The sequence below is a fragment of the Brassica napus genome, chromosome A3 (assembly GCF_020379485.1).
Source record: "Brassica napus cultivar Da-Ae chromosome A3, Da-Ae, whole genome shotgun sequence".
In the NCBI taxonomy this organism is placed as follows: Eukaryota; Viridiplantae; Streptophyta; class Magnoliopsida; order Brassicales; family Brassicaceae; genus Brassica; species Brassica napus.
Genome location: NC_063436.1, coordinates 25,539,617 through 25,553,892, shown reverse-complemented (window position 1 = coordinate 25,553,892; position 14,276 = coordinate 25,539,617). Strand labels below are relative to the sequence as shown.

Below are 14,276 nucleotides of genomic sequence, written 5' to 3'. Positions count from 1 at the left end.
ATGAAAATATTGGTTGAATGGACTCAAAAGTTTGAATACACATTAGTTTGTTTTAGCATCTAAAAACTTTTAGTTAAATTCTCATTTTTTTTCTTAAAAATATCAAATCCATGAATCTAATTAGTTTTTTTCTTAGAATTCCTAATTAATTAGTAGTAGAAGAAAATAATGTTTTGCAAATCGATCAACACAAATGGTCTAACTAGGAATCAAAGAATGAAAGGAAATAATGTATTTTTTACTATTTTTTATTTTTTACCATTTATTAAAAATCTTTTTTTTGATTTCTTTTCATTCATTTTATTATAAAGAAATATAAAACAAATTTGTTCTTCACTAAAATTTATAAAAATAATCTTCTTTTTCATTCTTATAATTTTATTATTCTACATTTTTTCATCTACTTATTCCTAATGTTTCTATAATGGTCAGCAGTTAGATCCAAACATTGTATGCATGATTTGGATGAATTTAACCTCCATTCATTCTAAAATATAACCTTAATAACCACAAATCGTATTCTTTCTCAGTTGCAATTTTGAACTTTAGAGAAATGTGAAGACGTATTGTTAGTATATTTCTTTAGTTGGTATATGTATAGTTGCCGACGCTAGTACGTGCTTTGTACTTTGTGCCATAGAATGCTATATACAATATTTCATTGGAGACGTGTAGTTGGTAATGGTATGTTTACGTAAATCAAAATAGACAAGGCCATATCCTCAGCATTACTTTTGGCTATGGGGAAAGTTCATAGACTCTAGCTAAATGAGGTTGGTTTTACGAGAAAGAGAAACCAAGAAGCTTCTTAAAGCTGATATAAAAATGAGTAATCTGTTTGGGAGTTCCATAACTTAGATGTCTTCTTCTTTTCTTAATCCATAGAAGTTACTCGGAAATTATGTGTTGTTAATGAAGCCAAACACAATTGGGTCAAAATAGCATGAGGTCGGCTATAAAAGGAAACCATTTCCGATGTAGAGTCAAATGTTTAATAATCTTCAAATCAAAAGAGCAGTTTATATTAGTTGGTTTAGTTGCATGTGATATTCTCACTTTATATATCTCTTACTTAATACTTGAGACTAATATTGTGGTCAACTTACCAAGATTAGCATTAAGAAATGATATTTAAAGCTCGGAATGAAAATCTCGAAAATTTTGGGGGATACAAAAGAACTTTTCACTTTCTCTTTTCTTTTTGTGTGACAACTTAAAAGTTGAGCTTGATGGGTTTTGTGCAAATCTTATTTAAACACACAAGAATGACTAGTTTAGTTGTTTTTTAACAGTCATTGCAGGTGGATAGAATTTTAATTGAGTTAGTAAAAGAAATTTAAAATCCAAAAGATTAAATACAACTCCTATTAAAAAGATAATCTCAACTGTTTCCAGAGAAAATATATAAGTGGACAAAATAAATAACAAAAAAAAAGAAGCGAGGTGATGGAGGATGGAGGACATGAGAAGCTATGGTTATATAAAAGCAAGTTGGGACACTTGAGGAAAACTAGAGGTTTGATTTTAGTGGCAAACTCACAACTTGGCTTTCAACCCCATTTTGTTTCATTTTATGGGCCTTTCTTGTTCCTTTGTAACCAACTAACCTACACCATGACTTTGTTACATTTTGTTCATCTGAATTCATTTATATTAACGAGGGACAAAAGTCCAAACTGTTACAAAGAGGTAAGGTTACTTTCCGGCTCAAAAAATTTCCTTGAGCCAAAGAGGGGATCCAAAAGCTATATATGATTACCAACGATCCTCATTAGTTACATTTAAAGTCTGCAATTGAAATATTATACATTCTTGTAAGTGTTATAAGTTATAACCAAGTGGTCGTAAAGTTGTAATCCACAAATATTATATTTCTTCCAACCGTGTGGAATTTACAGAAATAAACAAAAAAGTGGACGGGTTATCGGGTCAAGCCGACGATGTTAGTGGAATAAAAAAGATTAATCGAAGGATACAAAAGAAAAGCGGGTCATTCACGGCGTCCACTGTCGCAAACGACGACCTTGACGGAGACGTTAAATTTCTCGCCGTCAACAAAGTTGCACCACAACTCCTTCCGTTAGTTACACGCGCTTAGGAGCATAAACACATGCGTTCATGGAGGACCACGTCACATGTTGTTTAACATTTATTTTATTATAAGCATTCTTTATCTTACTCTTGCACTAGAATTTCCCGGCAACGAAACCAACTTCTATCTTGTCCTTTAATTGCATAACCAGATTCATATATACATACACACTTACATGAATATAATATATACTTCAAAACCACTTGACAGAGAGAGTTTGTGTTTGAAACTAAAGTTTGTCAAGTCATTCTCATGAAATCATGTCACTCCCATGATATTTAATCACAGGAGACAGATAAGATTTTGTAACTTTACATTGCTTTCAACCATTCAACAAAGAAAAATTAAACTAGAAAAATGCAATATATCTCACAAATCATATTTTACATTATATTTAAAAAATCCAACGATCAAATGTTTGAAGTATTTCCTTCCTAAAATAATCAATTAGAGAGTTTACAATGAAAACAAATATCGTTAGTGCTACAATAAATCAAAACAGATTCAAATGCCTATAGTTCCCACTTTCTTCTATATCCAAAGAATCCAACAAAAACGGCATTGCATTACTTCCACTACCATTATCATCTTCACCATCTCCATCACTTGTTCTAGTCATGAGTTCTTTCGCCCTATGAACCTCAGCTTCCCAATCAGTCTTACCCAACACAACCAACATCGAAACCAGGCACGATCCCTGAGCTGCAAACATACCTAACCACAGTCCCTTGAAGTCAAACCCACTAAAGAAACTTAACCATATAGCCACAGGCATTCCCACAAAGTAGAAACAACACAAGTTTATGTTTGCTCCTAGTTTAGGTCTAGCACTTCCTCTCAAAACTCCACACATTGTGGTCTGAGGACAGTTCCCTAGCTCGCAAAGACCGATGATCGGTAAAACCATGGAAGTCAGCTTCAGAATCTCCTCCTCACCCGTGAACAATCTAGCCCAATAATTCCTCACAATCAAGGCAAAAAACATGGCGAGTAAACCTAACCCTAGGCTTAACCAGAGTCCAGTTCTCGCAGCTGTCCTTGCTTTTTCAGGCTGATCCGCGCCTAGCTCGTTCCCTACGCGTGTAGAGACACTCACACTAAGAGAGGAAGGAAAAATGTAGATCAAAGCAGTGGTCTGGATCAAGATTCCCATAGACGCGACGGTTGCTTGCGGGTTAAGTAACAGTCCACAAAGAAGAATCATTATTTCGTACCACCACCATTCTAAACAAACTGATACACAACTAGGGATCGCTAGTTTCATTAGCGATCTCCATCCTTTAAAACAATCAATAGAGAATCCTCCCCAAGTCTTCTCATATAAACCCGAAAACGCGATATAGATGATCAGAAACCCTAGGAGATTCACATTAGTCCATATCGCTCCCAAGGCTACACCTTTGAGGCCGAGACCAAGGGAAGAAACAAGAAGGTAGTTGATCGGAATGTGGAGGATCACGGCGAAGAAAGCAGAGTATGTGAGAGGAAGAGTGATGGATTGAGACCGGAGGTAAATACGGATAGGATGTAATAAAGATTGAAGAAGCAGATCAGGGAGAGAGAAGAGGATGAAGATCTCAGCTTGGTTCGAGATCTCTTCGTCTTGTCCGAAGAATAAGAGAATCTTCTTGATGTTGAGCCAGAGGATAGAGACGGGGAGAGAACAGAGGAGGAGCAAAAGCGTGGTTCTTTGCAAAGCGAGGCCTAAAAGTTTGAATCTTTTGGCGCCAAAGGCTTGGACGCAGATGGGTTCCATGCCGATGGAGAGACCGGAGAGGAGAGAGTAGCCGGTGATGTTGGCGAAGCCGAGGGCGAGCGAGCCGCCGGAGAGAGCAGAGAGATCGTTGAGACGGCCGAGGAAGAGCATTGAGATCATCGAGCGAGAGTAGAGGAGTAAACCGGTTAAGATCATCGGGAGGGATATTTTGGCGATTGATTTGGCTTCTTGAAGCGTAGAGGAGAGATGGGTCGTGGTGTTCGGGTGAGGATCTTGTCGGTGATCTGTTTGGTTCTTGAGGATCAAAGGAACAGCCATGTTTGCAGGTTTGAGAGAGAGAGAGAGAGAGAGAGAGAGAGAAAGGAGATGAAGAAGGTGCTGTCGATATGTGAAAGGCGTGTTTATAAGTTTCATATTAAGTGGCTAATTAAGCTTAGACAAGTGATTAAGGAACAGTTAAGTTTTTTTTCTTCTCCAAATAAAAACAGAACAGTTTTGGCGGTTTTTTTGACCAGCCATTATGTCATTGTTATGACCCCGTCTTCCTACTGGCAACAGTTTTTTATTTTCATTTATGAAATACTACAAAGTAATATAAATTTCGAAAATTAATTTTTTGGTGTCTATTTTGGAATTATTATTTTAATATTATTATTATGATTATTATTTTCGTTTGTGGCCTTGTGGGGAATACATGCACACACACAACATTGTGAGAAACTATGAATCAGGGATGTATATGGAAACTTGTTATTTTACTCACGTTTTCGTTTATTTGTATTTTGACTTGGGGCTTTACAAAAAATAAGTTATCCTTTATCTGGATTTTTTTTCTTCACGTTTGCTGAATGCATGCATCTCAGCTTATATTGAAAAATAATATTGTATATAATTTTCTTGTTTGTTAATTCTACTATTTCCTAAGTTTTGTTACATCAGCAAATAGTTGGTTCACTGCGCATCTTCTACGTTTTTGAAACATCTCATTTGTACAGGATTTTACTTAATTGATTATTGACGAACTTCACATATATCAAATAAAAATGATAAGCTACAAGACTTATACATTAGCTGGAAATTCTTTTTAGGCTGAACTGTGGTCCATAAAAGACTGGCTTAATATATAGTTGTTATATGCACTATACATTGAAAATGACTTTCTAGATTTGCAATACATGTTATTTGATTGTTAGATACAACTAATCAGAAATTGAGTTTCTAAGATAAGATTTGAGACGTATTAGAGAATTATATTCCTAACTATAAAAACATAGCGTAACAAATTGACTCGCGTCGTTTCTTAAATTTAAGGGTTCAACAACAAATGTCAAAGCTTATTTAATTTAAATTTGGATGTTAGAGAATCACTATTTCATCTAAACTATAAACAAAAAAAAAAGTAATCAGTTGTCGGAAAAAAAAAGTAATCAGTTAGTGAGAAAATCGCTAAAGATGACTATCTTCGTCAGAGTTGAATCCACTTGACGGTTCGGTGTAAAATGTACGATATTAATATATTATAAAACTGAGTTTCCAATTGTTTGAGTCTTTGACCAATAATACAAGAAAATGACCCTTACATTTTCTATATACTTCCAATTTCGTCTCTATTTTTTCTTTCACTAAACCAATGCATAGATTAAGTAAAGATTAATATCAAGTTGTCACGGAATTATATTCAAAATTATGGTACGCTTTCTATAAAAAAAATTGGAAGATGTTGATGCTTGCAATAAAGTGAGAAGAATTATATGGAATATACCCATTTAATACACATTTAAAAATTTTACACAATAATTTATTGGACCACCCTATTCATGTAGTTGAGAGGAAAATTATAGTTTCGCGAAAAAGTAAAGCTTGCCTCCATAATTCGTTTTAAATGAAAGATTTTATGAGTTTATGGTATAGATTTGGAATAAGAATTTTATTGTTTGTGCATAGACAATATTGTAATGTCACATGCTTGACCTCTATAGAATGTGGACCATTAATATAGCTTAAGTTTAGGATGATGGGAAACGAAAATTATATTATCTTATCACGAGTTATGTCGATCGCTTACTATATTATAATAAAATAATCAGATTTTTATCCGCACGTATTTTTTAATTTTATAAATGTATTTGATATTATTATAACATCCTTCAAAATATGTTTTTTCTTTATTTGTACATTTTGCTATAATACATTTTTAAGTTTATTTATTTATATTATAGAAAATAATATGTTAGATAATTAATATTTACATGTTTGTTTAAAAATTATCTAATATATTTTATTTTAGTATTTTACGGGATTCATAAGTAAAACCACTATTTTGTTTAAATAATATAACCCTATGATATTAGTAAATTTTATACATAATAGCATTTATTATGTTATTTCAGTAAGTTTTATTGATATAAGATATTTTTGGATGTTATGATATTAAGTTTTTTTTAGTTATGATTTCAGAATATTAGATTGCTTTAAGTTTTACAACATATATTGTTTATTTTTTCGTGGTGCATTTCAAAAAGTTATTCTTTATTATCTATAGTTTCATATTTTATAAAAATTTGAAATAATATGTTATTTTATAAAAATATTTAAAATTTTAGGTAAGATTTTGTTAGATTATTTCTCAACAGATTTGTTATAATTAAAAAAAAAATTAAATTCAAATTTATTGTTAGTTTATTATTAATGTCAATAATTAAATATGTCATATTAATTAATTATTTAAGTGGTCCTAATATGACTTGTTAATGGTAGATGAAAAATATGAACTTGAATTAATATATTAGATTCACAACTGTAAATAGAAATAATGCGACGAATTAAAAAGGAGAACTTATATGATAAGATATATAATTTTATATTTTTAACAGATATATTTTATATATTATGGAAGAATTTAGGTTTTGTGCTATAGCTCAATAATAAACCACATATTAAATTACTGAGAGTGATTTTGTTTGATAATAAGAAACTTTGCGGTTGAGGGATGCCATTCATTATATTTAAACGTATTTATTATCATGGTAGCTAAATTCTGTTTTAAAAAAAAAAAAATTCTGTTTCTTTTTTTTTCTTAACACAAACTAATAATTGTGCATCATTCTGTCAACGTTTGATTATATTTTTCGGCGAAGACATATACTAACTAAAATCAGCGTACGGCATTTTTCTAATATGGTTTTTATCCACTGATATTCTAGAAACCATATCTTCATATGATCAAGGTAACAAAAAAAAAAACAATATCCTGCGAAACAGAAATATGTCAAGTTGTCAAAGATGTACAAAATGTATTAATATATTTGGCATAGAAGGAAAGCAAGACCATTAGGAACCCTAATAGCCTAACAGCATAGTTTATGCATTAATGCATGTAGCTTTAACTAGACATACCTTTGTATTCTGTCATTTGGTGACTTCTATGTATGAGATAACCATTATCCGATAGCAGGGAGAAAATAAAGTAATATATGTATTACAGTATTCAATTGCTATGGGTTAATACACAAAGGGCCTATAAATATTTTAACTTGTCGTGGGATCTTAGACATCATTTACGTATAAGTATAAAGTTGTTTAACAGCACATGATATACTTTGCATATCTTCTAAGTTTAAAATTACATACATCCCTTTTAAAATCTTTAAACGCGCGAGTTTCTTCACTCTATATAATTTTGAAAAGTAACTCGATTATCTTTTCAAAAGAAAACCATTAGAGTCCTATCAACCGATATCTGATTACGCGACAAAATTGTTTGTTGTATGGGAAATTGGAAGGCACCTCGCATTGATCGTGTAGTAGTATCAGACAAAAATTAGTTATCTATCGGAGTTTGAGAGAACCAAGTTCGATAAGAAAACTATTTCATCAATTTTTTTTTCTGTTAGATATATCCATTGGCACCCGATGTTGACATTGTTTCAATGCCGAACATTATTACTTATTAGGGTATTGTCCTATGTTCGTCTATATATCATATCCTAGACAAGATAAATTATACTCCCTCCGGATTTGAATATATGATGTTTTAGTTTTTCTTTCTTGTATACAAATGTATGATGTTCTACTTTTCATTAATGCATTTTGCTTTTAAAATAAAATGTAAAAAATATAAGTGGTTGAATTTTATTGGGATTCAAATAAATCTTTAAACTAACTAAAAGTAAAACCAAAAAGTATTTGATATAAGTAAGTATTTAATTTCTCTTAATATGTGTGCACAACCTTAAACATCATATATTCAAATCCGGAGGGAGTAGGTCTTTAATAGAACTTAATGAAATTTTAAAGAAAAAGAACAGTCCAAAACAAACAGTGAAACCTCTATAAATTAATAATGTTGGGACTACACCAAAACTAAAATTTTTTTAATTAATTTATAGAAATATTAATTTATCGATATACTAATTGAATCAAAAACTTAATTTGGGACTATAAAATTATATTATTTTATAGAGATTTTTAGTATATATTAATTTAAAAATATTAATTTAAAGAGGTTATACTGTACTATGAACACCAAACTAGGATACACTCTTTGATTAAGCTGAATGTCAGAAAAGAGAGGCAAACCTAAAAGTTTTTTTTCTGAATTCAAGAAATTCTCGGCCTAACCTCATAATCTCTTTGGACCAGGGACAAAAGTCGGTTATTTAATCCCATCCCCACAGACCACAGTAGTTGAACCAGAAACATCTATCCTTTGGGAAGAAGGCTTTATCAATAGAGGTAGCAGCTATTATCCTCAAATTTACTTCATTGGTTGTCTTATCATCTGATGACACAATATTGGACTTTTCAGGATAGTAAAATCTAACTATATGTGTAAATTGGACTGCCAGCAACTCTTGTGTTATATATATCCACCTTTAGACTCTTATGAGTTACAATATCCCAAATATTTTATCTATTGAGACAATATATATATGCTTTAGCTTACTTAATTAGATTGACTATGTTTTATTTTGAAAAAAGATATTTTGTATATGCAATGAATAATACGCGAATAATATTTTTTTTTGATAACTATGGTATTATTCCAAATGATTTTTAGGTCCAAAGACTAATCACTACCAAATCTGCAAAATTCACGTTTTCTTACCATTTATAGCGTTTTAAGTGGTCGGACTCACAGTTGCGAATCCTTTACACAAGTGGAAGCTCCGGTTATATTATTATCTTCTTCATAAACATAATGTCTTATATTATTGTTTATTAAAAATATAATATATCGTTTTTTGTTGCTCATACTTATCAAAACGATCATATATTTACAGGCTACATTATATAGTTGCTCGGAAGTTCTTATTTCATAATTCTTGCTCAATATGGAAGAGATAACGTTCATGCTCCACATGTTTAATCTAATAATTATTTTTTCTTAATCAGTCTAATAACCATTGAAACCCAATCCGAGCCCAGAGAATAGCCCATTGATAAAATCGGGATAAGTGATCCATATATTTATCCTTAGAGCATCATCAACCCTAAGAGGCAAATTTGAGCTCTTAATGTTTTTTTAGTAATTAATGATACTTAAGAGCTTGCACTTAAGAGAGACCAATATATTTAGCTCCAATGGGAAGTTCTTAATATAGGGTTCTTAAAAAAAACTTTATTAAACTTAATGTTTTTAAAGAGCTCAAATTACAGTACGATTCAATTGAAACCAAATCCTTAATCAAACCAGAAAGACAGAGTAACACTAACCTTCGTTCGTTGAACGTTTGCTCAATCACCCTTTGCTCGCTGAAGCTTGATCCTTCAATCTGACAGCACCAAGACAGGAAAAAAAATTAATTCAGACATAACTACTATACCCAACTCAACAATAAACCTTTCAATCAATACAAAAGAAGAAGACTTTTACATGTATTGTTCCACCAAATGTACTCCTCTGCTGAGCTTTTCTTCGTCTTCTACCACAAACACACATGTAAATATCAGTGCATTACTTTCTGTTTCACGAGACAGAACTTACCGAACATAAACAAACTTACACACACATCATATTGAAATTGCGATCAGAACATCATATATAATAATCAATGACATACATAGCTAACAAAGAATAGAAGAACCGTTTTACCTTTAGATTTGAGGTGAGGCACTGAGGGAAAGCTTCGAGGAGAAGACCCACCGAGAGACAGATTCAAGGAGAACCAACAAACTACAAAGAAAAACAACCTATCAGACCAAGAAGATGCTTAATCTAAGACATGTATAATCAAGAAAAGAACGATCGCTTAGAAGAGCAATCGAAAGAGAGCTCTATCGCCTGGAGGAGAACTACCGAGAGAGAGGTCGCCAACGCGAGCCACCAAAGGTGATGTCGACGATACGAGACATCGATGGAGATGACGCCGACGCGAGCAACCGAAGGAGACGTCGAAATCGCCTTTTGCCGAAGAGAGGTTGAGAGAGAGAGATTTTTCGCGTTTAACGCGTAACCAATGCTTCACCCTCTAATTCAGTGACATCTGGCAAGCAAGAGGCGCCCCTTCCAGGCCTTCCACAAGAGGTGCCTCTTCGCCTTTCTTCATTTTTTTATTTTTTTTAATTAAAAACCTTATTAAGAGGCAGCGTTAAAGATGCTCTTAGTTCTCAAACCATTATCAATTTAATCCTTTATCTTTTATTTTGTGAATTATGTGTCATTACTTATTAGGCTAATTTGGCATTGTTTATGAAGGCTGTTTCACCTAATCCCCTATATATTAATTGAGAAGCATTTGAAAAATTAGAACCTTAATTTTGTATTAATTAAAAAAAACCCCAAATCCTAGGTGGCACTCTAAATGCCTTCTAAATTCTATTTCAAAGAATTCTAGAGCATCTAATATAAAGTATAGTTTAATCTAATGGTGTCACATTATTTTATAATTATATAACACTAGAGAACATTATATTAACCTAAAATATAGAAAGTGTGCATTCTTTCCTTAAATAAAAGCTACGGAATTACCTAATATGATTTACATATATATGGCAATTAATTATTATGAATAATGGCAATTAATTATTATGAATAATGAAGATTTGATAACAATTTTTGCATCATTCTTTATTTTTGTTTAAAGTTATATTATTAAAAAAAATTAAATAATCACATTAACCATATAATAAAAAAATTAGATTTTTTCTTATATGTTATATTTTTAATTTTTTAAAATGACTTTAAATTACAAAAATGAGGAAACCTTATATGTTATATATATATATTTTAAATGACTTTAAAATACAAAAATGAGGACACCTTATATGTTATATTTTTCTTATATGTTAGAATTTTCTTATATGTTATATTTTGAATTTTTTAAAAAAGACTTTAAATTACAAAAATGTAAGTTTACCTTAAATAAACGACTAAAAACATTAAAATGACATGTATCAATTCAATGGTTGATTTGAAAGCTTTCAAAACCATATGCAAGATAAAATTCAAAATAATTTAACTGTGGAAACAATACTGTTAACTTTTTTCAAAAATGTGTTCGATGAAAAAAATAAGGTTTTTATGTCATAATTTGTTTAATGTTCAGTAGAGAACATTATATTAACCTAAAATATAAGAAGTGTGTATTCTTTCCTTAAATAAAAGTTATCGAATTACCTAATATGATTTACATATATATGACAATTGATGATTTTGAATAATAAAGATTTGATAACAATTTTTGCATCCTTCTTCATTTTTGTTTAATTTTATATTTTTTTAAAAAATAAACAATCACATTAACCATATAATTAAAAAATTAGATGTTTTCTTATATGTTATATTTTGAATTTTTTTAAATGATTTTAAATTACAAAAATGAAGAAACTTTATATGTTATATATTTCTTTAAAACGACTTTAAAATACAAAAATGAGGACACCTTATATGTTATATTTTTCTTATATGTTATATTTTTCTTATATGTTATATTTTGAATTTTTTAAAACGACTTTAAATTACAAAAAAGTAAGTTTTTCTTAAGTATACCACTAAAAACATTGAAATGACATGTATCAGTTTGCTGGTTGATTTGAAAGTTTTCAAAACCATATGTAAGATAAAAGTCAAATTAATTCAAATATGAAAACAATACTGTTCACTTTTTCAAGAATGTGTTCGAGGGGAAAAATAAGGTTTTTATGTCATAATTTGTTTAATGTCCACTAGAGAACATTATATTAACCTAAAATATAAGATGTGTGTATTCTTTCCCTAAATAAATGCTACTAAATTACCTAATATTATTTACATATATATGGCAATTAATGATTATGAATAATAAAGATTTGATAACAATTTTTGCATCCTTCTTCATTTTGTTTAATTTTATATTATTAAAAAATAAACAATCACATTAACCACATAATAAAAAAATTAGATTTTTTCTTATATGTTATATTTTGAATTTCTTAAAATGACTTTAAATTATAAAAATGAGGAAACCTTATATATGTTATATTTTTTTTAAACGAATTTAAAATACAAAAATGAGGACACCTTATATGTTATATTTTTCTTATATGTTAGATTTTTTCTTATATGTTATATTTTGATTTTTTTAAAACGACTTTAAATTAATGTAAGTTTTCCGTAAGTATGCGACTAAAAACATTAAAATGACATGTATCAATTCGATAGTTGATTTGAAAGTTTTCAAAACCATATAGAAGATAAAAGTCAAAATAATTCAACTGTGAAAACAATACTGTTCACTTTTTTCAAGAATGTGTTCGATGAAAAAAATAAGGTTTTAAGTCATAATTTGTTTAATGTCCAATCCGATCAACTCATGATGTATTAATTATACTTTTGTTTCATTATTTTTAATAAAAATTGATCCGATTCATTGGAAAGAAATTATATAATAACAACAATAAATATTTTATATATATAAATAAAATAATCAAATGTATAAAAGAAACTATCGATAATATATACAAATAAACTCACCCTGCGTAAGGCGCAGGTCTTATCCTAGTTTCTAAATAATTTGGTCTCTGTATGTACATTAGTGTTCAAGTCTGCGTCAAACGTTTTTAATCAAATAAAAAAGTCTGTGTCAAACGTACTGTTCGCATTGGCGACAACAACAACAAAATAAAATTATGTTCGTTTTGTCATTGTTGGTTCAACGATGTGGAGATGTTAACGCTTGTACGTTGATAGTTCTAATCTATGTATTTTGACCCCTCCAAAAAAAAATTAAGTGTATGTAAATCTATTGTTTTTGCTAGCGGATAAGTTTATATTTTTGGTAAGCTTAATCAAGTATATGTCGTAGTATTATTGCTTGCAACGGAAAAAATAAACAAGGATAGGTAGTATATATCTTCAAACAAACTTACAGAGTTACAGCATATTGTTTTACAGAGTTACAGCATATTGTTTTTGTGAACGTTAAACGAAATTTACAACGCAAAAACGTAAAAGAAAGTCGTTTAACTTTTGTATTTTACGTGTCCGTTTACACATTTTGCAAGGAAAAAAAAACGTTTGTTAACTAATCATTTCAATAGTTATGATAAGTGTTACAATATAATAAATCACATATACTAGATCATTGTCTTAGAGAGAGACACTTAAACGGATGAGAAGAAAATTCGATATCTGAACACTTGTTTACTACTCCCTCACTAGTATCTTTTAATAAGATTTTAATCATTTGCAATTTGTCTCGCTTACCCAATATCGCGACATAATACGTTTCACTGTATTTTTTAATGCATACACATATATTTAAAACATTTTTGAACATAGACATGCTAATTTAATTATTGCAGACATACGACGTTGCATCCATGATACTTTGATCTGATAAAACAATTGTACATGCAACGTTAAACTTCTCTAATCTAATCATGAAACCCAAAGCCTACAATTATACCGTAATCACCTATACTATTTCTACTTTACCAACCCTATATTGCGGCGTTGACAATGCCCACAATCTGAGATTGGTTCATTTTTGGCAAGAAGGAAACAGCGGTGTAATAGGATCTGTCCTCGGGTTGGTAACTTTCTGGTACACGGTACAATATGGCCGAAGCTGGACCCACCGGGGCCACACTGTGATTCGTTTCGTTTGTTAATAGTTTGTGTGAATTGTGAACCCCCCCCCCCCCCCAAAAAAAGTCTCGACGCGTCTTCCGGTTATTACAAACCACACGAATGATAATTGATGACTATTCAATATGAGCTGGAACTGTCAAGGTATCGGGAGCGACCTGACAGTTCGTCGTCTTAGGGAGTTCAGTACAAAAAACTCCCCCGACATAATGTTCCTAATGGAAACTAAAAGGAAGGATGAAGATGTCTACAAGATGTACAAGGGCACTGACTTCACAAATCATTTTACTGTTCCACCGGAAGGCCTTAGCGGTGGTTTAGCCTTATCTTGGAAAGACAATGTTGAAATTGACATACTCTTGGCTTCACCTAATGTAATAGACACGCGAGTTACCTTC

At 30.8% G+C, this 14,276-nt stretch overlaps 1 protein-coding gene and 1 long non-coding RNA gene across 2 annotated transcripts; both read right to left on the bottom strand.

The window, feature by feature from the left end:
* Positions 1-2,457: 2,457 nt before the first annotated feature.
* LOC106444495 (protein DETOXIFICATION 49) lies at positions 2,458-7,740 on the bottom strand. Its single transcript, XM_048762777.1, has one exon. It carries the CDS (start codon positions 4,221-4,223, stop codon positions 2,586-2,588), a length of 1,638 nt encoding a protein of 545 aa, XP_048618734.1. The 5' UTR covers positions 4,224-7,740; the 3' UTR covers positions 2,458-2,585.
* A 1,669-nt stretch (positions 7,741-9,409) lies between these two features.
* Positions 9,410-10,354, bottom strand: LOC125589993. The gene is made up of 4 exons (XR_007326186.1): positions 10,108-10,354; positions 9,904-9,984; positions 9,685-9,730; positions 9,410-9,583 (listed from the first exon to the last, which is right to left on the bottom strand). It is a non-coding gene; the product is annotated as an uncharacterized LOC125589993 (long non-coding RNA).
* Between the last annotated feature and the right edge of the window lie 3,922 nt (positions 10,355-14,276).